The sequence below is a fragment of the Trachemys scripta genome, chromosome 11 (assembly GCF_013100865.1).
Source record: "Trachemys scripta elegans isolate TJP31775 chromosome 11, CAS_Tse_1.0, whole genome shotgun sequence".
Taxonomy (NCBI): Eukaryota; Metazoa; Chordata; order Testudines; family Emydidae; genus Trachemys; species Trachemys scripta.
The window spans coordinates 8,224,315-8,249,089 of record NC_048308.1 but is presented as its reverse complement, the minus strand read 5'-3'; the positions used below and the strand labels follow the sequence as shown (position 1 = coordinate 8,249,089).

General features: G+C 45.7%; 2 protein-coding genes across 2 annotated transcripts; one reads left to right on the top strand and one right to left on the bottom strand.

Moving 5' to 3' along the window:
* Positions 1-263: 263 nt before the first annotated feature.
* On the bottom strand, positions 264-10,347 carry TSN (translin). Its single transcript, XM_034786123.1, has 6 exons — positions 10,147-10,347; positions 9,868-9,961; positions 4,357-4,453; positions 3,235-3,350; positions 2,418-2,497; positions 264-1,922 (listed from the first exon to the last, which is right to left on the bottom strand). Exons 1-6 carry the CDS (start codon positions 10,210-10,212, stop codon positions 1,686-1,688), a joined length of 690 nt encoding a protein of 229 aa, XP_034642014.1. The 5' UTR covers positions 10,213-10,347; the 3' UTR covers positions 264-1,685.
* Positions 10,348-14,002: 3,655 nt separating this feature from the next.
* Positions 14,003-22,296, top strand: NIFK (nucleolar protein interacting with the FHA domain of MKI67). The gene is made up of 6 exons (XM_034786141.1): positions 14,003-14,172; positions 14,959-15,087; positions 17,381-17,489; positions 17,927-18,138; positions 19,935-20,009; positions 22,100-22,296. Exons 1-6 carry the CDS (start codon positions 14,056-14,058, stop codon positions 22,274-22,276), a joined length of 819 nt encoding a protein of 272 aa, XP_034642032.1. The 5' UTR covers positions 14,003-14,055; the 3' UTR covers positions 22,277-22,296.
* Positions 22,297-24,775: the final 2,479 nt, after the last annotated feature.

The following is a 24,775-nucleotide window of genomic DNA, read 5'->3' as shown; positions in this document are numbered from 1 at the left end:
AGTGTTCAAGTCCCCACACAACAGAATCCCAAACACATATTCTGGGTAGGTTCTATATGTTCACAGCTTAATCTTCACTCCTCCTTGATCCCAAGTGGCCGATCCAGTTTCCCAGCTAATGCACTGGAATCGTATGTTAATCAACCAATTTTAAAGTGGCAGGTGAATTTGTATTAAAAACTCCTCAGGCTGGACTGCAGGATGAAAAGTGGTGACATTAACAAACATCAGGCAAGAGACAGAATTACCAGATGGACACGAAGTCAAAGAACAGCTTTTATTGGTCAAGATAACAAAGAAACTTATTTCTCCCAATGATTTTTTTAAAACAAGCTTTAACAGCTAACTGCAAAAACTTTTACAAACTAAAAGATTCACAGGAATTTCAACAACTGCTTGTAATTTTGCTTGTTTATATTCAACAAGTGGTATTTGTATCCTTTGGAAACAGTCCTTATCCTAGACACATTATATTTAAAGAAAAAAACTAGGACATTACACAAAATGGTAAAAAAAGTTTTGTAAAATTCAAATGCATGCCTTTAGGAAAGGGGTATAAACATCCTGTGTGATGTGTGAATTTGCATGTTGACAATGAAAAAAACAGGTTTTGGGGTACAAAAATCTCATACGCAAACTAGACTAGACGTTAATTTTTCCCTTTTCTTAAGATACAAACATTTTATGACATGAACTAACTACCTGGGATCTAAAAAAAAAAAAAAAATACAGAACTTTTGGCCTATTCAGGAACAAAGTACTCAAAACTCAAAAGATGCCTGCATTTTATCAGGTGTGCCTTAGCATGCATGTGCTAGAAAGTCTGATAGTCGGAAAGGTAATTATGTAGAGTGCTCAAAACAAAATGATTCACTTTAAAATCCAACATTGTTTACCCACAGTAACGAACAATGCCAACAAGTGAAAGCAGACATTTCTGAGAAACAGCCGCCTGTCCTTCTGGTAACAAAAAACTCGTCATTTAAAAAAATAATACTGAGATACCTGGGCATGATATGCCAAAGTTATATGGAAAAGACTAATTCCCAGTGATATGTCTACATGAGCTGCTTAGCCTAATTTTGCAGTTTAGTGTTTTTGATATGCTGTAACCAGTAAATAAGATCAGGGCAATAAACTGCTATACAAGTCTCTGCTGCTCAAGTTACTAAAGTGGGTGGAAATTACAAAAAAAAAATTGTCAATGAAGATCAGTGTTTTTTTAAAAAAGGAACTGAATAGCTACACACTGTCTCTCAAAATGCCATGTCATATTTGTGTTAAGCTGCATCCCACGCACACACCTTTGAGGATGTGTGGGCACAGAAAGCTGAAGCACGTCACTGCCAGAACAATACAGCGGTGGGGCTGGCGTGACTCCACAGAACTAAGCGGGAATTTCAGCTGCAGGAAGCTCTTGACAGCTATTGCTATGGTACACAGAACAGTGATGTGTGTTTATGACAGAGTAACTTCACTGGAAACTGAAAGCCTGCTGCCCTTCCCTAGACATGATTTTACAAAACGTTTTGCGTTCTAACACCCGTACTACACATTTGGTAAGAAAATAGAGAGCATTTTTCAACTTGTGGTTCTTCTAAACTACGGCAGGAGGGCTTTGCTAACACACCACCCTCACTGGCAACCATCTGAGGTAATCCATGATGCTGCTAGAACAGCAGCTTCTATTTCTCTCCCCCAGCATCACTCGCTGCCTCCTTATTGAGTCCTCGGATTGATAAGTCATAAACCACTTCCTCAATTTTCTTGACGTCGTACTTCAAGCCATCATAGCGCTTCCTCAAGGAGTCATTTTTCAGATTGAGGAGACGGAAGCCAGAATCCAGCTCGTTAATGAAGGTGGAGATGCGAAGAGGACGAGAATAGTCACCTGCGGTGACACTGTTCACTGCCAGCCTAGACTGCGGGGGAAACAAGTCAGATGGTATGGAAGAAGGTTGACTACACATGCAACTGCCAAGTCAGATCTCTCAAATCCTTCTGAAGTCAGAGGTCGCCTACCTTAATCTGTCTCTACAGCCAAACATGCTTTTCCTGTCAGTTTACTGAATGAAGAAGCATCAATGTATGGTAATCAGACTAGTTATACTCATCATATAGAATGGTTTCTTGTGTAACGAGAATCCTCGCTTTCAATCAAGGCATTGATTTGAATCTGGACACAATTAAGTTGAAGTAGGCACTTAGTTCTTCCCTTTCTGAGGTTCACTCCTAGTTGCTACCTTAGCATTTCATAGTAGCTGGAAAGGCCAGTTAGCTAAGAGTTCAACACCAGGGCATTATGCAATGTAACTTCTACCCTCCCCAAATGCAGGGTCTGGAAAACAAGCTACTGGCCATTCATTTTTGGTTGGTTTCACACTAGCTATCAATTTGTGTAAATATCTTTTACTTACCAACTCACTGGCAAGAGTCAGAATCCCAGAGAGGTAGTCTTCAATGTCCAGGTGAAAACCTCTCTCTCGATCAGCCTCAACTAAGGTGAAAAACAGAGTTGCAATCTGAATCAATATCATACCTGAACACAAGCAGCAAGTTAGAAATGTCTTTATTTCAAGTCAGCTACAGGAGACATTTCAAACATAAGAAATCCGATGGCAATATAGAAGTCAGTTGTTTCCCCACATATAATGTAAATACTGCTCTTTTCCAGCCTTTTGACTTGGCTCCCATGTTGGTTTAATATTGGACATGTCCTCTACCTAGGAGACAATACCCTACACTTGATCCAACAGAATCACAGAAGTACGAGAGTTTTCTGTTGTAAAACTTTTAGTCCTCCTGAATTTTTTTTTTTTTAAAAACATCCTCTGCTCTGTGCAGAGTTATAGCTTAGTAAAATTAACTAAGCTAACTTCTTATTTAACATTTAAAACAAAAGTAGTGGGAGGGAAAAAACAGACAAAGCAGAGTCAACATCCTAGGCAAATTTAATTTCACATGATTTTGTCAAGTATCCTTAGGAGTAAACAATTACTTTCCTAAACTGCCACATTAAGCAAGAGTCTTTATTTTTCCCAGATTAAAATTTTTTGTAGTCTGGTTTGCATCTTTATGAAGATAAATTTCTGCTGGTGTTTAATCTGTTCATTCCATAGGAAATTACATCTAACTCTGCTGACCAATCTGGCATTTTGAACCTTGCTATGTCTCTGCAAACCACTAAATTTAAGAACTTCACAACTTTATCCAGTTTAATTAATATGAACTTACTTCCAAGTATTTCTGTAACCGCTTCTCGAGTCACTAATGTTTCTGTCTCCAAGTAGACAACAAATGCTGCCAGAAACACCAAGCGCTGTAGCACAAACCTCCAGTGTTCGTGAAATCTATATTGAAACACACGAGGTGAAAAAATTCATTCAAGACATTTTTACAACTTGCATTAGAAAGGACTGAAAATTAAAGACTGAAAGTGTTAAATATCTAGTCTACCTTATACTATGTGTGCTGCATGTTTACTTTCAGCACTGCACTTCAGTTGGACACACTGCCAAGATTGACAGAACTGAAGTTTCACAGCTACCGATCCAAAAGTTATATTTTGATACAAACAATGGCTTCCTTGACAATGAAAATAATTCCACCCCACAAATATAGGTTTAGTTAGTCAGTCTGAGCTTGTGGGCTTGGCAACCTGAACAACTCAAGGTGCTCAGTGCGAAATGATCAACAGACATGTACAAGATGCAAGATAACCTGTTGGAGGGTTCACCTCCTCTCTCCAATCCTTTGTAACGGCTAACCTCATGCGAGCTAGCAATGGATTTAACTGACAAGATTCCTGCTCTGAGAAGAGTACTTCAGAGAAGTCCCCTACTGGCAGGGAAAGCAAACAAGGGCCAAAGAGGACTGCCTCATTTGGGAATAATTCCCAATATCAGACGTAGGTTTCATGACAGATTTGGAACTTAGTTTTCAGAAATGCAACAGACTAACAACTAATTGAAGTGAATGGAGGTGTGAGTGCCCAACGCCTCTGAAAGTCAGGCCCTTAATTAGAGCTACTCAAAACAAAGCCCAATTATTTCTGTCAGGAAGTCTTCAAAAAAATAGAAAATGAAAATTTTCAACTTTCAAAAATGATTCTAGTAAGGAAAAAGCTTTTTTTTTTTTTTTTTGGAAAGCTGAACAATTTTACCAAAAAGTTTGGTCAAATAGCCATTTTTGATTCATGAAAAAAGTGTCAACCAATGCTACCCTTAATTTGTAGGGTAGAAAAAAAATGTTGGGGCCTATCAGACCTTCACAGAATCCTTTTAACTTAAAGTGTGTAATACCCATTTAGAATATCAAAACTTTGTCATCAGTATGGTTATTTGCAATCTTACAGACCTGTAGTACTGATCAGCTGGAAACTTGGTCTTCAGAGATGCTAGCTGTGTTTTGACTGCACCAAAGTGTTCCCGGGCCTTCTGACACTTCTTTGGTACTGAAAAAAAGAAACAGTGCAACATTTAGGAAGTGTCTAAACTAATTTTTGCAAAAGAATCCTGTGAATGTACATAACGCTACTTAAAGTTCTCCAATCAGCACACTCATGTTTACACATCAGTGCAGCAAACAGGCTAAATGACTTGAACAAGGTCATACCAGGAGTCAGTGGCAGAGCAATGAAGAGAACCCAGGAGGTCTGGCTCTCAGACCTGAACTCCAACCACTAGTTCACAGTTCCAAGTTACATGAAAACAGTCACTCCATATTTATTTAGGAATCACTGATCATCATTAAGTCTCAGTCACATCACAGACCCAGATCAGCAATCGCATGCAAATTAATTGACTATTCAACGATGAGAGATATTCTTTTCTTTCAGTTCCAAATCCAATAACTCTCTACTAGATAAAAAAGGAATATTATTACAATGGATAATAGCTGGGGTTGGATCTATGTTTTCCAGTAGCCCCTTCTGTTTTATATACATTTGAATGAATTATGTTTCAAACCATCGTAACCTATAAGATTACCACTCACAATAAGCAGGATTTTAAGCCCCTATTTAGAAAAGTAAGGTTTCAGGCTCATTTATCCACTAACCACTGCCACCTATAGATATCAAATACACCTTAACAGAAAACCATACAGCAATGTTTTGTTTCGCTACAACCAATGTAACAGTCTTATTTCAGCTTTTCTTATACATACAGAATTATACATATGTATAGCAATTTAGAGAGGGGGGGGGGGGAAAAAGAGAGGTCCTCAAAAAGTTTGGGTTTTTTTTACATGCTGAAAAACAGCAAAAGTGATGACAGACTATAGTGGCTATGAGGCAGGGAGATGCAACATTCTCCCCTTTAGGGGAAGTGCACGTTACACGAACACCTTTTTCACCACAGTCCCATAATTAAGAGCTTGTATTGGATTTTGCATGACCGTGCAATCAATCTGAAGAGAGCATGCAGTGCCCACAGAGAAGGAAAAGAATTAACAGCAGGACAATAAAGGAAGAAGAGAAAGTGGGGTGATTGACAGAGCATGCAATAATGAAAAGCACATAAAGCAGAAGACAGACATGATCAACAATAAACCTTTTTATCAAGGAATGAAGACGCTGGTTCAGATTTTCAAATCCTTGGGACCAGAGCCACACAACTCCCTTTGAAGTTAATGGTGAAAATCTCTTCTTCACCTTTGAAAAACCTCAATCTCTATGCTTTCAAATTGTTCAAATCCAAGTCTTTTGTATGCCACCCTTTCTACGGCTACCCAAAGTTCAGAAGTCCAGTACTCTATGAGCAGGCACGCTGAATTCTGGGAGGTTTTAAGTCATGACAGAGACCTGAAAATGCTGTAGCTTCTTACAGCACCTGTGAGAGGCAGGGATGTATTATGCCCACTTTCCAATGAGGAACGAGGCACAGACAGCTTCAAGGCCACAAACGAGCTGTGTGGCAGAGCTAAGAGGTGAATCCAGTTCTCCAAAGTCCCAGTCCAATGCCTGAGCCACAAGGCCAAGCTCACCCTGGTATGAATAGCTATGGTATGGCAGTACCCGCACTTGGAGTGCAAGGAAGTTCTTTAGCCATAGCAGTCCCACAGCACATGCAGTACCGTGCCTGCCAGAGTCCAAGAGCATCAGTGCCTTTTACCCCAGCTCTATAAATTCTGGTCAGAGACCAATGGAGGGAGAACAGCATTTCTTGCTGGATGAGATCTCCTATTGTTTGTGAGGAGTACACACTTATGGGGAATGTGTCAGCCTTTAGGTTGATATCCACCACAGCAGACCCTCAAGGGCTCTGGAATACACACAGTTCATCAAGTTATGATCAATGCACAAGTCAATTTCCCTTAAAAACCAATAGCGTTGCAGCAGTTCAGGCACCAGTTATGGGAGGCCTATAGGGGCAATTCTATGGCCCATAAGTAGGTGAGTCACAGAATTGCCTCTTACTGACTTCGGGGACTCCTGAGGTTTGGAACCGACATTTGGGGAGGAAACATCCAAACAAGGTTTCCTATTTTACACATACCATTAACTAAACAAAAAATAAATTACAAGAAAGTGGGTTAATATCAAATCAGTTATGAGGCTGAATACAACACATCAAATAAACCAATAATTCCTTATAAAGTCTACATAATAAAAAATTGGGGAAGACAGCAGTCTTGTTTAACTATCAGTCCCTCAAATAAAAGGTCATTATCAATCTCTGTGCTAATCAATATATTTAGGTTCCAGCCAAACAGTGGATACAAGGAGGGTCAAATCACTGCCAGATTGAAGCTAATGTTGAGACTACAGCTCTGATATCAATTAAGGTAATCTGCACAAATAATTGGTGGTTAAATGATAGCCAATTTCTTCTTACCCACCAAAACAGGGGTTACAAGGAAGCATTCCAATACAATTCAAGATGACACAGCTTGTTGCATTTAATGTTCAAACAGCATCTTGGGGGAAGATATGATCTTTCATGATTCATAGATTATAAACCCAGAATGAACCATTTTGATCATCTAGTCTGACCTCCTGTATAACACAGGCCATAAGACTTTCCTGAATTAATTCCTGTTCAAGCTAGAGCAGAACTTTTACAAAAAGACATCCAATCTTGATTTTAAAATGTACGGTGATGGAGAATCCAACACATCCCTTGTCAAGTTGTTCACCACCCTTGCTGTTAAAGCTTTGCGTCTTATTTCTAGTCTGAGTTTGTCCATCTTCGGTGTCCAGCTATTGGCTCTTGTTATATGTTTGGCTACTAGATTGAACAGCCCTCTAACACCAAATTTTTGTTCCCCATGTACGTACTCCTAGATTATGGGGTCACCGGATCACAAGCTTCTTAGATAAGATAAACAGATTGAGCTCCACTATAAGGAGACTTGTTTTCCAATCCTTTAATCATTCTCATCGCTTTTCTCTGAACCCTCTCAAATTTATCAATATCCTTCTTGAATGTAGACACCAGAACTGGACACAGTAGTCTAGCAGCAGAAGCAGTAGTGCCAAATATAGGATAAACCTCTCTACTCTTACTAGACATTCCCATTTATGCATCCATACACTACATTAGCCCTTTGGCCACAGCATTACAATTGGGAGCTCACGTTCATCTGATGATCCACCATGACCGCGAAGTTGTCACTGCTTTCCAGGATGGAATCCCATATCTGTAGGAATGCCCTACGTTCTTTGTTCCTAGATGAATGCCCTTACATTTGGCCATACTGAAATGCATGTTTGCTAGTGCCCAATTCATCAAGCAATCCAGGTCACTCTATCAGTGACCTGTCCACTCTTTTACCACTCCTCCAGTGTCTGGGTCAACAACAAACTTTCAGTAATGATTTTATGTTTTCTTCCAGGTCATTGACAAAAAATGTAAATAGTCTACTGACAAGAACCGACCCCATTAGAAACACACTGGCTCAGTGATGACTGTCTGTTTGAGATCTATCATTTAGCCAGTATTTATTCCATTTAATGTGTGCCATATTGATTTTGTATCATTCCAGTCTGCATCAAAATGTCGTGTAGTACCAAGTTAACTGCTTTACAGAAGTCTATGTATATTGCATAAACACTATTACTTTTATCAGCCAAACTTGTAATCACATCAAAAGAAATATCAAGTTAGTTTGATAGGTTCTGTTTTCCAGAAACCCATGTTGATTGGCATTAATATTAACCTTCTTTAATTCTTTATTAAAGAAGTCCCATATCAGTTGTTCCATTTTTTTGACCAGGATTGATGTCAGACTGACAGCACTGCAATTATCTGTACAACTCCTAACCCAAGGAGTCTAGGTCATGTCACTTCATTAGCTAGAAAACTTGGTCCTTCAGCAACTATAAACTGGGAGGAATAAAGGGAAAAGAGAATCAAATGGTGAAGTAAGTCTCCTAGACTAAGGCCAGGTCTATACCTAAAACTTAGGTTGACCTAGCTAAATTGCTCAGACCTGTGAAAAATTTTACACCCTGAGCACTGTAGTTAGGTCAGCTTAACCCCCAGCATGGCTGTGTCTAGACCAGGGGTAGGCAACCCATGGCACGCATGCCAAAGGCAGCGCACGAACTGATTTTCAGTGGCACTCACACTGCCCGGGTCCTGGCCACCGGTCCGGGGGGTTCCGCATTTTAATTTAATTTTAAATTAAGCTTCTGATACATTTTAAAAACCTTATTTATTTTATATACAACAATAGTTTAGTTATATATTATAGACTTACAAAAAGAGACCTTCTAAAAACATTAAAATGTATGACTGGCACGCAAACCCTTAAATTAGAGTGAATAAATGAAGACTCGGCACACCACTTCTGAAAGGTTGCCGACCCCTGGTCTAGACCAACAGAAGGATTCTGTGATTGATCTAGCTAATGGTTCTCAGAGAAATAGATTACTTACATTGATAGAAAAACCCTTTCTGTTGCTGTAGGGAGAGCCTACGCTATGGCGGCACAACTGCAGCCCCACGGGCTGCGCTGCTGTAAGGGCTGTAGTGTAGGTTTACCTTAAGAGGAAATGGGGTACGGAACAAAGCAGGGAAAGTCTACGCAGGTTGAGCAGGGAGGAGAATGAGGGTAGAGCATGGAGAGTCACTAGCCCTCTGACATATGACAAATCAAAGTATTTGTTTCTAGCCATCCTGCCTCACGTTATTAAGTCCTGCACCAAATCCAAAACTTTTGGTTCAGTTAGAGCAGATTTTTAAGGGTGTCTCTGCACCTCAAGCTGGAAAGTATGGCTATTAGCCAGGATGGATAGGGATGGTGTCCCTAGCCTCTGTTTGCCAGAAGCTGGGAATGGGCGACAGAGAATGGATCACTTGATGATTACCTGTTCATTCCCAGCACCTGGCACTGGCCACTATCAGAAGACAGAACACTGGGCTAGATGGACCTTTGGTCTGACCAAGTGTGGCCGTTCCTATGTTAAGGTATAAGAACATGGAATGGGCCTGCAAGGCCTAGAGGGGAGTGCTTGTGTTGCCAGTGGACTTGGGGAGCTGATCAACAGGAGGCACATGCTTCCTCACGTTAAGGGCAGGTGGAAGCGAAGTGCTCCATAACCCCTGGGAAGTGTCACAGTAGGTCTCAGATTCCATTCTCAGCAACAGTGGTGGGGGGATTCAGTTTTCCTCAGGTGTTTTCCCCCCAGCAGCTTTTGCTTTGTTTCAGATGTGGAGGGTCTTGCCGAAAAGAAATTGCTCGACTAACAATGGGCAGGTTGACAGTATAGTCAAGGAAAGTTGGTGTGTTTAACAAAAGATTATCTATCAGTGTTTGACAGCCTCCCTTCTTTCCCTGACCCTTTGTATCCTTAGAATGTAAGGATTGGGGGCAGATGCTGTCTTCCGGCTGTGACATCATTACCGATCACAAGTGACTTACTGTCCTGAAATCCAGCGCCTTGGTGAACCCCCTGCAGCAGCGTTAAGATCTCCCGAGCCGTCTGTTCCAGGGTCTGAACCACTTTCCTGATCTCCTGCAAGTCGACGGCAACACGTCAGATCATGGGATGGAGGAAGAAACTTCCCGCCCAGAAACCCCCAGGCCCGCCCCCCTCGGAGCCCTGGCGACACCCTGATCCCTATAGCCACGTGCGACGGTAGCCCGCCCCTCCCCCCGCCACGCCGCGCGCACACCCCTCCCCGCCGGCCGGGCCCTGACCTCTCGGATGTCCTGGTCGGCGGTGAGGACCCCCTGCAGGGTGATGAACATCTCGCTGACCGACATGGCGCGCCGCCAGGCCGGGCACGCAGGGAGCCGCCACCCAGGGGCTGGGCCTCTCCCGCTCCCAGCCGGGGTCGCAACCGCTGCTCAGGGACCTTCCAACGCGCAGGGCGCAGGCGCCACATGCGCGCGCGCGCGGCAGAGGCTCAGGGGTCCTTCCATAGCCGCGGCGCAGAGCTGCTGCCTTTCCTAGTGCCGGGCCCGCTCCCATCGCCTCGAAAGCCTTCCGCATTCAACACTGAAGCCGCTGCTACTGCCACGCAGCGGGCGGGCCTCTACCTTCCGCGTCAGGACCCCTTCTTCTGAGCGAGGGTTTCCACACTCCGAGCACAAGGGTGCCCTAATCACTGCCTGCCTGCCGGCCGCCGTCTGGGTCCTTCTACGCTCCTGGCGCAGAGCGGACACCCGGCCCGCGAGGAAAACGAAAGTTGGCTGCAGAGCGAGTTCAGCCTGCAGGGGGCCGCGTGAGCCATTTCGGACAGGCAGTGGGGTAGGCGCCCCGGGCCAGCGTGCGCAGGCGCAGTGCGCTCCTCTCTGCCCGCTGCCTGTTTCTTACCCTGTGGGAGTGTCCCTGACTGCCCCTCCCCCCCCCCCCCCGCGCTCTGGAGCGGGCAAAGCTCGGCCCTGGGGAGAAGGGGGCTAAGCGGGGGGGGATGTTTGTGTTACTGGCCGGCTTCCCAGCCCTTCACAAGCAGCTGGCGAGCTGCCCAGTAGGGTGACCTGATAGCGGGTGGGGGTTGTGGGCACCTATATAAGAAAAAGCCCCAAATATCGGGACTGTCCCGATAACATTGGGACATGTGGTCACCCTACTGCCCAGAGAGGGGAAGGGAATCTCGCTGGGCTCCTCCATCTTGGCCTGATCTCCCCACAGCAGAAGCGTTTCAATTCCCCACCACTCCATGCAGAACCCACGTTGTCTTTAATCAGCCCCCAGCGTTTCGTTCCGAAACCTCCTTCCCCAGCACTTGTGCAACCCCCCATTTTTGGAAGCTTGTGGGATGTCTTCACCATCTCCCCTATGGTCAAGTGTCTGGGATGGTGGTGAACCGCGCCAAGTACACGCCCGTGCTCATGGCCCCGTGAAGGAGCCGCCAACTGATATCCCCGGCGGGCCTCGGGTGGAATATAGGCTGGCACACAGGGGCTCCTCACCTTCCAGAGGACACTTTGTGTCAGGGCGGGATGCAAGGGTGAGGAAGTGAAGGGTGTGGAGCATGTATAGATACAAGCATATATAGATGTTTCCTCGGCGCGGTCTGGAAACGAACCGGCTGCAAATCTCACAGTGAAGGGGCGAGGGGGAAGCCAGTCGGGTCCACGGGGTGGGGGCCCGACAAAAAGGTCCAGAGGGCTTGGGGTGGAGGGTGGGTGGGGCATGCTCCTCTATCAGGTTGATTGGAGGCAGCAGCCTCACTGGATCTCTCTTCACCCCCCACGAGGCAAAAAGGGGGCAGAAAGACCATGGGGTCTCAATTTCTTTCCACTCACGGTTGGGAGGGCAGCTGTTCATGAATACTCTCTCCAACCCACTCAGAATTAAGGGAACATACAGGACCTACTCACATATATTCTATCAAAACTCAAACAACCGAAATCTCTATTTTACTGAACAAATTATTAATTATTATTTATATTACCATAGCGTCTAGGAGCTCTAGTCGTGGACCAGGACCACATTGTACCTGGTGGTGTACAAACAGAACAAAAAGACAGTCTATGCCCAAGGAGCTTACAACTTCAAGACAAGACAAGAGATGGATACAGACAGAAGGGGAAATACAAGTAAATTGGATGATACTAGTCAGCATGATTAGCACAGCAGCAGCCTGACTGTTGTCAGCATTTTTGTAGGCACCAGACAAAGAAAAGTTTTGCTAAGGAAACTCTGTAGGGGCCTCCTTCTGTCCCCATAGAAGTCTATATGGCCCAGATCCTCAGACATATTTTACTCCTGGGGGAATTCTGCAGAGCTGCTGGCTGCCACTAGGGGCCGCTGGACTCTACAGAGCCCAGCTCACCAGCTTTCATTCAGGGGATGGAGGCACTCAATGCTTTGGCTGCCTGGCTTGATCCTCATCCATCCAGGGATGGTGTTACCCAGAGTTGTTTCAATCCAAAGCTCTTGGTAACTTACTCTGTGTGAGGCGGTGTCAGGAAATAAATCAATGGAGACATGGCCATCCGACCAATAGATGACTGGCACAAACAGTACAATACAAGAGTGCTCTCACTTAAAGCTATACTTTATTTAGTTTCAAGCACTTACACACATCCACAACAGGTTAGTAAAACACCCCCAACCCTCAATAATTACTGAAGTTTGGTGTGGCTCTTGAGTGGTACAGTGGGAGCCATCGGATTGGCCTGTCTTTCAGCTATTGTTGAGGGCCCTAAACTGAGTCCATGAAGTGATCGCAAAGAGACCAAACCTCTCTCCCCTTATTTATCTTGTTAGTAGACAACAGAAACAACAATAAAAAACCTTGTTAGGAAAGCAGTTTCAAAAGCTAAGCAAGAGGTTTCCTCAGATTACTAATTAGGCAGACAATCATGCGTCTGACGAAGTGGGTATTCACCCACGAAAGCTTATGCTCCAATACGTCTGTTAGTCTATAAGATGCCACTGGACTCTTTGTTAATTAGGCAGATGTATTCCTGCAGGGTCTGCATGCCTTGAGGCCCTGACAGACACATCCCAGAAGGCAAATATTGATAAGCTTCTTGTTTTTCTCCTAAAACACAGACCCCAGCATATTCAACAGAGACTTCATGAGAGAGGGGTGGAGAGTCAGACAAAGGTTGAGCAAGAGGCTGAGTCCTTCTGGCTTAGTCATGCTAAGGCTGCATAGGCCTGCAAAAAGGCCCAGAAGTTTGGCTGCTGTTAGCAACAAGTATGATAATCAATATTACACTATCAGTAGCGGTCCCTGGCCTTTAACAGGTCCTCCAAAATCTGCCCATACAATGAGAGACGGCTTGGGAGACCTGGCTCTGGCAAAGGGTGTGGAAGGGCAGGACCGTAAAGAAGCTAGGGGGAATAAAGGCTCTGGGGGAAGGGGGTGCCCCACAGCTGGGCTCTGGGGGATGCAGGTATCTGGACTCTGGGGTGCCCCCCCACAGTCCCCTCCTGCATCCCTCAACTGGAACCAGGTTGTCACAGGGGTTTAATTCTCTACTCCTGGGGCAATTTTTTGTTGTCGTCTCTATTGCGACATTCTTGTTGATGGATATTTTGAAATAAATTACCAACATAATTTAAACTGGAGTGATTATACTGTGTTCTGTGGACAAATAAAATATGCAGAACTTTAAACTGTGTGCAGGAATTTTTTGGTGCAGAATTCCCCCGGGGAGTAATATTAGGCACCTAACTACCGTAGAGGATCTGGGCCTATGGGCGTTTCACTCTCTTGCCATGCTCTGGGGCCTCCTTTGCAGACACTGATTAGTTCCCTGGTGCCCTGCATCTCCACCAGGCAGCCCTGCCTCGCTCATGCCCAGCTCCATGCAGTTCCCCTGGGCTCCTGCATTTCTGCTCGGGCCGCGTGTCCCCGCAAACAAGGAGCCGGTGGGATGTGGAGGCTGGAGGGGGAAAGCGGCAGGGCCCTGGCGAGCTCCCCGGCCCCAGCCAGCGCCCACGTGGCCGCGCCCGGCAGGCAGGGTGCGGGCCGGGCCGGCTCCGCTCTGGCCGCCAGGGGCCGCTGTAGCCCTACGTCTCCGCTCGGGCCCTGGAGCCCGGGTGGGCGGAAGTTGGCAGGGGAGCACTTCCGGTGAGTGACCCGGAAGCGGAAGTGGCCGGGCTCGCTCCTGGAGTCGGCGGCGTGGTCAGTGCGAGAGAGCGGTATGGCGGCGGTGGGGGAAGCGGTTGGGGCCCCGGCCTCGCTCCTCTCCCTGGACCCGCAGCTGCAGCGCGAGTTCCAGGACAAGGTGCTGCACGTCCGCTCCGGCAGGGGGACCAAGGTGAGAGCCCGGGCCCTGCTCCCCGCCGGCGGGTCTGCGCCCCCTCGGGCCAGCCGCGAGCAGCGGAGCTGCCTCCAGCCGGCTGCAGACAGTGCAGCAGGGCGCCCCTCGCGCGAGCGGCCGGGGCCGGGGGTTCCGGCCCCTTCTCCCGGGGCTGTGGAGTCGCCTCTGGACAGTGTAGGGGGCACTGGCGGGTCGGCGCGGGGCTCCGCTACGGAGAGACAGGGCCGCCCAGAGGATTCAGGGGGCCCAGGGCAAAGCAATTTCGGAGGCCCCTTCCATAAAAAAAAGTTGTAATATTATAGAATACTACATTCCTATGGGGGCCCCACTCTCCCCCCCACCCGCGCGGCCCCGCGGAGAGAGACATTTCAGACGCTGAACAGCCAGAGGCTGACTAAAAAAATTGAATCTCCCTCCTCTCCCCCCTTCCCCCACACTCCCCCCTCCTCCCGGTCTCCCTCCCACCCCCCACCTGTAGAGTTGAGGAACAAGGTCAAAAGTGGCGCAGAACCGCGATAGTGAAGATACTTGGCAGTAGGGTTTTGCGTTCAAATCTCAGTGGATGTATTCGTGCTGTGATTGTGAAAATTGTACCTGGTGGGAGACTGGCTATGGGAAGAAAACAGGAAATCAGTCAGGGATGTAGCCTGCTTTGGAAGATGAGACTAGGAATTACTGCACTGGGACCAGATCGGTGGCCTCTTGTCTCCTTTTGTTTAAGGTGGTGATTGGGCATAAATGTTCCTGTGTTTTTAATGTTACCTGTACTTTTTCTATTCACAGCATGAGAAGCTGACTCCTGGTGTAATTTATTTAGGGCATATCCCTAGGGGCCTTTATGAGCCACAAATCCAGGAGTACTTCAGCCAGTTTGGAACAGTCACCAGACTTCGGCTTTCAAGAAGTAAAAAGGTAAAAATCATAATTGCTTTGAATTGTTTAGCTTCCTAATTGCAGTTATTACTGAATTTTCCCTACTTCCCCCAGATCCTCACAGTCATTTTATAAACTTTCCCCATTAGAACTGAGCACTGGCCAGGGGCTATCAGCATACTGGTGTCCTCATTGTTATTTTTTATTACCGTTTCCCTGAACTTCATTCAAGGCCTAATTGTTCTACATTAAGATGTAGGAAGTAGCAGTCTTTCTCCATTGGTGTGGAGAACATCATCTTCAAAATCACTGAAGCTGTGACCCTTGGATTAATCTTTGACATCCTCTCACTCCTTCCTACATTGCCAGGGTGTTACCAAGTCTAACTTCCACAACATTTAAAAAATCCAATTCTTCTCTATCCCAATGGCTAAAGCACTTTTCTGTGTCCTTATCTCCAGTCTTGATTGCTGCAATCTTCTCTCCAGCCTCCCTGACTTCCCTTCAGTACATCCAAAATGCAGCTGCTAAAATCTGTTCTCACCTGTCTTTGTGCCCTTCTCTCTGCCCTTCTAGCCACCAAAAATGCATATGACCAACCAAATATTGTGTAATCTTGTTGCAGCCCTCTTCCCTTTCTCTTGCTTTGTCATAGCCCCAGTTTTTCCTTTCATTCATGTCTACAATTAAATTGTAAGATCCGTGGGGCAGGGTTTTGCAAAGTGCAGAGCACACTTTGTGTGCTGCACAAACAAAATCAGTGCTAGGACTTGGACGGTAGATTATTTAACATTATGAAATCCTCACATCCTGGACGTCGTCCTCCTCTTGATTTCCATTTTGAGAATGTTACTGACGTGCAGTCGCACCAGCCAATGTATAAAAGCAATATGGAGGAACACAGACTAAAAATGGGCTGTCATTTATACCAGGATCTGAGAGAGCCTGAAATATCCCTGCTCTTGTGTTCTAATAGTCCATTCTGGAAATGATGATAGCCTCTCAGAACACACAGAAATGTTTGCTCTTCGGAAATGGGACGAGGATCCTGAATTCCTGAACTTCTAAAGCCATTGATTGGTTTCACATAAACTTCACCGCCTCAGAAGTAGACTTTTACTTGGATGTTTATAATAAATGTCTTGTTCCAGAGGCTGATTGAACTTTGGTCATTGGCCTTTAAAACATTTAATTTAAGTTACTGGTTTGAATCCAGCTCAGCTGGTTACTGAAGATAACCGTATTTTGAAGTCTCATCATTGACTTATAAGTAACAAGTTATTGGTTCTATCTGTTTTATAGCGTAGAGGTATCACTTGAAGTGGAAACCCTGTTGGCAGGGTCAGAAGAGGGAAAAGACTTGCCATTACCTCTTTACCATAAAGGTGGTCATTCCAGAAAAGGATAGAGATAAATAGGCAGGTGTTGTGAGGAAGTTGCCCCTGGTTCTGTGGTTAAACAGGGCTCCAATTCCAGTGCTGTGAATCTAGCCCCTTTCATCAGAACTAAACACGCTTAAGTGAGAAATGTTAGAGTAGTCTATATCCAGCGTAGAATTCTGAATTAATATAACAGGAGGGACAGTGCTTTTAAACTTCCTGACTACTTTGTAATACAAATGGCTGGCTTTAGATCGGGGTGGCCAACCTGAGCCACCCCACATCAGCTCCCAGCGCCTCCCGCCCACCAGCATGCTGACCAGCGCCTCCCCCTCCCTCCCCGCACCTCCCAATCAGCTGTTTTGTGGCATGCAGAAGGCTCTGGGGAGGAGGGAGAGCAGGGCAGGCTCAGGGGAGGGAGGGGAAGGGGTGGAGTGGGGGCCAGGGCATGTGGCAGAGCCAGGGGTTGAGCAGCGAGCATTCCTCGGCACATTGGAAAGTTGAAGCCTGTAGCTCCAGCCCCGGAGTCAGTACCTGTAAAAGGAGCCACATGTTAACTTCTGTCTGAAGAGCCGCATATGGCTCTGGAGCCACAGGTTGGCCATCCCTTCTACCGAAAGGGGAAATGCCCCTTCATCTCATGGCATAACTTTTACTTAGCTTTTTAGTTTTGTTATATTTGTTACTAAGTAATGTTTATTTCCCTATATACATAACACAGAGCTATTGGTTTCACATAGACTCTGTAAAAGCTTATCTTTATCTTGGACATCATCATAGGCTAATTCTGCCCTAAGACACGTGCAGTGCTTACTGAGTTTACTGGGAGTTGTCTTTGTTGATCTGAGAACAGAATATAACCCTTGGAGTGTGAAAAAACAGTCTAGTGTAGTTCTCAGACATAGTGTGTAAACGTAACCTAGATTTCTGATACTGTTGTCATTGTCTGGCAGACTGGAGACAGCAAAGGCTATGGATTTGTAGAGTTTGAATCAGATGAAGTTGCAAAGATTGTTGCCGATACCATGAACAACTACCTGTTCTGTGAAAGACTCCTAAAGTGTGAGTATCTGAGACACTGGTGAGCGCGGGAAACGTGAGCATGTGAGTGTATTGTTTTCTGGGACGTCAGGGAAATTTTGCGTTTTCATGTTAGAGTTCCAGGACACAAGGAGCTCTTCCAAGTGAATATCACAGATTCTTTTTTCCTTTCTCCACGAGTGTCTTCACCCCCCCGCCCCCCCATGCATTCCTCGCAGTCTTATGACTGCTAAGACTGTCTAGGATTTTCAAAGGGGTCCACACCTATCTTTGAAATGTTTTAGGGGTCCACAAATGAAAAGAGGTTGAAAATCACTGCCTTATTCTGTTCATTTCCTCTGAAGCATCTGACACTGGCAACTGCCGGAAGATGAGCTAGAGGCACCATTGGTCTGACCCAATATGGCCATTCTTACGTTCTTAACTGTTGATTTAGTGTGATATGCTTTATGACACAGGTGAATTTATGCCGCCTGAAAAGGTCCATGAAAACCTCTTCAGAGGCAGTGAGAAGACATTTAGGAAGCCATCACACCCGGCAGTCAAGCGATATAACAAGAAACGAACACCGCAAGAAAAGACAAGGATGACAGAGAGACTACTAAAAAATGAGAAACGGTTACGAAAGAGGCTGGCTGAGAAGGGAATAGATTATGACTTCCCTGGATTTGTAAGTGGTTTGTGGTAGCTTGGTCAAGTATTAAATTCAAAGTTCATGTCTAAGATTGTGCTAAATAGGAGAAAGTGTTGCATCCATTATACGTGATTGATCTAAGAATGTTACATTTAATCTGGAGATTGGTGCAGAGACTAAATCAGAGTGAGGACAGCGTGAGCGCTCGTAGAAATCATGCAGTGACTTGATTGGTGGATTGTGCGCTCTACCAGACTTGGGCTATGTCTACACTACGGACCTTACAGTGGTGTAAAGTCCTGCAGCCACTCTTTGCACACCAGCACTTTTGTCGGTGAAACTTGTCGGTTAGGAGTGTGAAACGCCCCACCACCCCTACCCCCCAGACTGAGAAGAGCTTTACTGACAAAAGTGGTAGTGTAGACCAGGGGCGGGCAAACTTTTTGGCCTGAGGGCCGCATTGGGTTTTGTAAATTGTATGGAGGGCTGGTTAGGGGAGGGGGTCATGGCCCAGCCCCCACCTTCTATCTGCCCCCCCTCCCTCCGGACTCCTGCCCCATCCAACCCCCCCGTTCCCTGACAGCCCCTGTGAGACCCCTGCCCCATCCACCCACCTCCGCTTCCTGTCCCCTGACTGCTCCCAGACCCCCGCCGCCCCATCCAACCCCATCTCTCATTTCTGATGCCCCCCTCTCCCCCCGGAACTCCTGCCCCATCCAACCATCCCTTCTCCCTGTCCCCTGACTGCCCCCTGCTGCCTCATCCAACCCCCCCTCCTTCCTGGCTGCCCCCCTGGGAACCCTGCCCCCATTCAACCCCGTTTCCCCAACCACCATCCTGAACTCCCCTGCCCTCTATCCAACCCTCCCTGTTCCCTGCCCCCTTACCGTGCTGCCTGGAGCACCGGTGGTTGACGGCGCTGGAGCTGGGCCACGCTGCCGCCGCCACGCAGCACAGAGCACCGGGTCAGGCCAGGCTCTGCAGCTGCGCTGCCCCAGGAGCTCACAGCCCCGCCGCCCAGCGCATTGCACCGGCAGCGGAGCGAGCTGAGGCTGCGGGGGAGGAGGGACAGCAGGGGAGGGGCTGGGGGCTAGCGTCCCAGGCTGGGCTGGATGTGGCCCGCGAGCTGTAGTTTGCCCACCCCGGTGTAGACGAAGCCTTGTTCTCGCTTTCTTTTAGAGAAGTGTCTTTAACGTTATACTAGTTTAATAGGTCAGTGACTGATTTGAAACGTGATCTTTGATTCGTGTCACTGTTTGCTATTTTCCACTACTTATCTATCCAAGATACTTGTAAGGCCCCCTATTACCATAGGACCCGAGCACCTCAGTCTTTTAATGTTTGTCTTCGTGCCACCCCTCCAAAGTGCTATTTATCCCTATTTTATAGATCTGAGGTAAAGATAGAATAAGTGACTTGCTCAAAGACTCCTAGGAAGCCTGTGGCAGGGCAGAGAAGCCAAATATTCCATGTCCCAGGCTAGTGCCCTAACCATTGGACCATTCTTCCTCTATTTAGATACTATGTGTTTACAAAGCAATGGGATGAAATACTTAGATATTGCAGGGTTCAATTGTGTATTGTCAGTAGATATACAAGATCCCGTAAGGGTTCTCTTATTTCTGTGATTGTGCGGTGGATGTATACGCCAAATCACATTCATTGACTTCTCTGGCATGATAGACCAATGTACTGGTTCAGACGTAATTGGTGCAGTAAAGGTTTTATAACTGTGAAGGAAAAGTCTGTCGGCTACATTAGGAGAATCTCAATAACTTTGCATTAGAAGGCAATTCTGTGTAATTAATTGCTTGATCTGTTTCTTTTCATAGGCTGCACAGATGGCTCAAAAGAAAAAAAATGTTTCAAATTCAAACTCGAACCTGAACATATCTGTGAACAGCCAGGTAAGACTCAACTGATTTCAGTGGGTTTCATGCAGTCTAAAGGCACCAGAACATGTTCTTCAGACACAGAACTGGTTACTGTAGTTCCCCTGTTACTTTCTTGAGTCTGTGTCCTGGGCCTTGTTGTACTGGTGACCAGGGCCGGCTCCAGGCACCAGCCCACCAAGCATGTGCTTGGGGCGGCGCCTGGAGGGGGGCGGCGCGGCAGGGCCCTGGCTGGGCTCTCCGCCCTCCCCCCAGCGCTTTGGCTGCCGGGGGCTCTCCGCCCTCCCCCCTGGCGCTCTGGCCGCCAGGGAGAGCAGAGAGCCCCGGCCGGACTCTCCGCCCTCCTCCCGGCGCTCCGGCCGGTCGGGGATTGCGGGCCCACGGCCGGGCTCGCCGCCCTCCCCTGTCGCGCTGGGGGGGGTGGCGGGGGGCTTTTTTGCTGAGCCGGCCCTGCTGGTGACAGACAGACTGACTTTGTAGCAATAAAAGTTGCAGTGTGGGTTAGAGTGCACGCTTCTGAATGGACGGCAGCATATGCTGTGTGGAATAGCAGATGTCTTAAGTGTTGTCTACACTAGAAAATTTTACCAGTCAAAGTTTTGCTGGCTTACTGTTACTGGTAAGGTATGTTGATCGAATGCACCAAATGTGGCTGCTTGTGCATCATGTCCACCCACCGTGGGTTGTGTCATCAAAATGCATGTTGCACTATGGGTAGGCATCCCAGTGTCCTCCATACCAGCTTCTGGCTTGCTACCCTTTAGGAAGTTTACACTATGTGTTGTGGGGCGGTTGCTGTGTATTGTGGGATACCCTCGTTCCTCTCAAAGGACTGGGAATTTGATCTTGAATTCCACAACTTCCGGTTCTATCCCATTATCTACTGCTCTTTTACATGCCATTTTCAACTTGTCTCTGCAAATATGGATGAAGCTCAGGTCTCTTCTCCAGCCAGGCACTGTTAAAGAGAAAGTTGCATTGTGGGATTGTTGCTGGAGGACGACTCATACTCATACTTGTGTGCTTCCACACTAGCACTGTTCCAACAGATGGTTTATTTCACATGAGGAAATGGCAATAATTATGCCAGTAAACATGGAGGGTTTATCAGCAAGACTCAGAATTGTGTGAATGGAAGTCTGGACCAACAGAAAGGAAGTTTTACTGGCAAAACTTTCTAGTGTAAACCAGACGGCAGACTGCTAATCAGCTATAAATAAGCTAAAAGCTGTTGGGAGCTGCCATCAGCCATGTAAATCAAATAGTGCTATGATCAGAAAGGTCAGATTTCGAGGCTTGAGATTACACCTATTACAGTCCAAAAGTCTAAACACTAGGGTTTCACCTACTGCTTAGACCTGTCCGAATGAGAGTTTTGAACACTGCACCTCAGCCGTCTCCATTTTAATGTACACCTGGAAAGATCTGGCTGTGTGTGTGTGAGGGGTTGAATGCTCTCATTTGGATCCTCAGGAAAGAAGTGTCACAGCATGTAACCGCACTGTACAGTAATTCCGGATAATTGGGGTGGGGTTGGCTTGTCTCTTGTGAAAAGGGCAGAGGCAGATATCTGAGGGACTTGTAAAATAAGAAAACTGAATGCACAGGGAAATGGATTGTGTTTTAAAAAAATATTGCCATTGGGATGTGAAAAATGTTAGTTTCTACATGACTGGATTTATAAGGGAGCAATATCCCTGGTTCTTAAATATCTTTACATTCTTCGTGACCCTTTCTGTTCATCTTTGTTTTCCCTTCATTTCATCTTCCTTAACCTTCTGAATCAAGGAATAATTATCTTAATGCCAAAAAACTAGAGCAACTCATGACATTTGTTCAAGGGAATAAAAATTAATCTAATTCATATTTCCCCTGTACCATTGCGAAAACACATACATCTATTTTAATATGCAAAATCGACTTAATCTATTTAGAAAGCTTTCCAGTTTAGAAATCATTCTCACTTGATATCTCTTGGCAGTTGTTCCATGTGTGCAGGGAATCGGGGGGGGGGAAGGGCGGGAACACGGTCTTGATGTCATATAGGACATGTCTGTTAGGGAAGCTGTCCCTCTAATGGTAACTACCTTATTTGGTTTATCTAGGACCCCACCCCAGTGTGTACGCCCACGGCACTTGAGCGTCGGAAATCGCAACCAGCAGAAGGTGATGAAGATGAAATAACCATCAAACTGCCTCCAACAAGTGTAAAGAGCACTGCTCAAAAGACCAAAAAGACAATGAAGCTGCAGAAAAAAATTCACCCAAAGAAACGGAAATAAACAAAGATGAAGCCTCTGTAGCCAAGTTTTTCTTAATTCCAAAGGTTGTTTGCAAGCTGGAACGTCCAGCGGTTCTTACTGACTTGTGTTCATTCTTGGTTTGAGTAGAACAGTGGTTCTCAACCTTTCCCATATCGGGGCTCCGTCCATCTAGTCCGGAGGCATTCCCACTTAGCAGCAAGGGAAGGGTAGCTGCAGCCCTCCATCTGAGAGCCCCTGCTATAGAAGATTCTCAGAACTCTCCCAAATCCATGTCTGTATTGATCAGTGTAGATAAAATGGAAGTTTGTGTCCTAACATGCCCACTGTCGCTTTGAATTAGCTCTGTAACATACTATATTCTCTCATTAGAATGGCTATTCCCTTTGCAAGGAAATCAAAGGATAGCCTTGCGAGCCCACTGATGGGGCAGTATGCTTAACTGTCCTAATTAGCGTAGGGATATCAATTTTTATAAACATTTTAGAAGTACATTGTGACTTTCAGTAGCATCAATGGGATGAATGCTCGTTTTACACTAATGGTGTATTCATCTAATTCATGAAGACTAATTTAGATGGTGTTTCAGGCTGCTCCACAATGGAACCCAAATCTTCTGACCCTCAGACTTGGGCTTTTACCACATATGACCCTTTATCACAGTCACGTTTAGAAAAGGAGCTTCAAACTCCAACCACTTAACATGCTTTCAAAACTTGCATTAGCCTATAGGCTGCTCTATAATCATGCCAAACAAGTGAAAGTAATTTACTAATTGCATCTGGATTTGTCTCTTCCGCAAGTTTGCTGCTCTGTTTGCAGACTTTAAAGGAACCTTGAAAGCGAAGGAAAACACATTAAAATCCATGATTCTATCTTCCACTTCCCATAAGTCTTACAACACAAAAAAGTAGGACTGACTTTTTTCCAGTGACTTCTGGCTAGGTTGTGTATGGTGCTGGAGTCCTATTGAAATGGCCTGCTTTAAAACGGTTGCATCCTAGATATGAGTTCTCAGCAAGAATGGGCAAATTTCTGCTGTTTCATGGGTGATCTGAAAGCAGTGTCTATTTTTGAGACAACGTGGTTAAAACACAAAACTGAGTGGAGATTTGGGGTTATATGTCTAGCTCTGCTTGTCTGTGGCTTTACATAACTCACTTCATTGCTCTGTGCCTTAATTTTCCCATCTGTAAAATGAGACTAGGTGCTTGTGGGGTGAAGAGAATCAAGCTCATATTTTTCCATCTGCTGATCTTTACAATGTTGTATTTATTACTGATCCATAAATTGAGCATCAGTACCCTACACTTGAATGGGGAGGCTACATCTGTCACAGATGACTTAGAGCACTTCACATTGACATACTGGCACTACCGTGAAGAGGGTAGCTACAGACCTGAGCTAAAGTCCTATCCATCATCCTGGGATCAGCATAAAACCTTGGCAGAATGTTTTTGAGGCAGGTTGTTTTAGTTGTTCCAAAGTCTGGTCTGGAATCGGGTGGAGACATTGTTAGGAGAGTAGAGATCTCTAGTCTTGTTTCACCCATGAGGTCTGTTAATTTGAATACTCAACACAAAAGCAGAGTCTTGTCTTTTTAAACGGTGGTTTAGTACTAAGTTTCTCGGGAGAAAGAGTACAGCATGTGCATGGAATTGTCACTCCCCCAGACCTTTTAGAAAGTGATCCTTTGACAATGCAGTTAGTATTTGCATTTTGTTTAATACAAGTCTGAGTCACACAAAAAATCAATTCGGGTTACACAAGTCTTGATCTTTCATTTCTTGAGAAGAGACACTCCCATTGCTGCAGCTTTGTTGGCCAGTGGTCAGGCTTGGCAAGAGATTTCAGATGAAAACCTGGCTCAGACTAATGGACAACACACCTGAGCAGCCAATTCAATCTCTGGCTATTGTGGGACTTGCCTGGCAGGAGAGGGGAAGTTTGATCAATTTCCTGGCTAGATCTATCCTCACTTGGCCATCTTACGATTTAAATCATGAGAGTCAGATGTGCGTAATTGCTAGCCTCTGTTGGGTGACTAAGGTCAGATAATTTGCCTTTGTCTCTTAGTGATCAAGGCAGTATCTTGGCTGGGTGTGACTTCCCCTCAGATGTTTTTGGTTTCTTGGGCACAATGGGACTCTGGGGAAATCTGCTTACCAGCCTGGCGCAATCACTAGTTTTGTGTACTTTCTTTAATAGGAGTGTCTTGGCTTGCACATAAAATGAAATGCACCTTTCCAAGACATTAAACCCTCTTATTAGTGCAAATGGGTTTGTTTTGCTTTGCCTAGTAATGTGTTTGATGTAGCTATATATTTTAATTATCTATACAGTTAAGGGTTTGAACAGTCTTGAGGTTAAAATTGTTTGGAAGGCAGAATCTCACTTTACATGTTGCCTAGCTGCAAGGTAATAATCCACTAGTAACTAAAGAATTTTAAACAGGAATTTTTAAGATCAGTAGTAATCTGTCCTAAATACAGTAGTTGGCGTATTAAGGGCCTACAATCT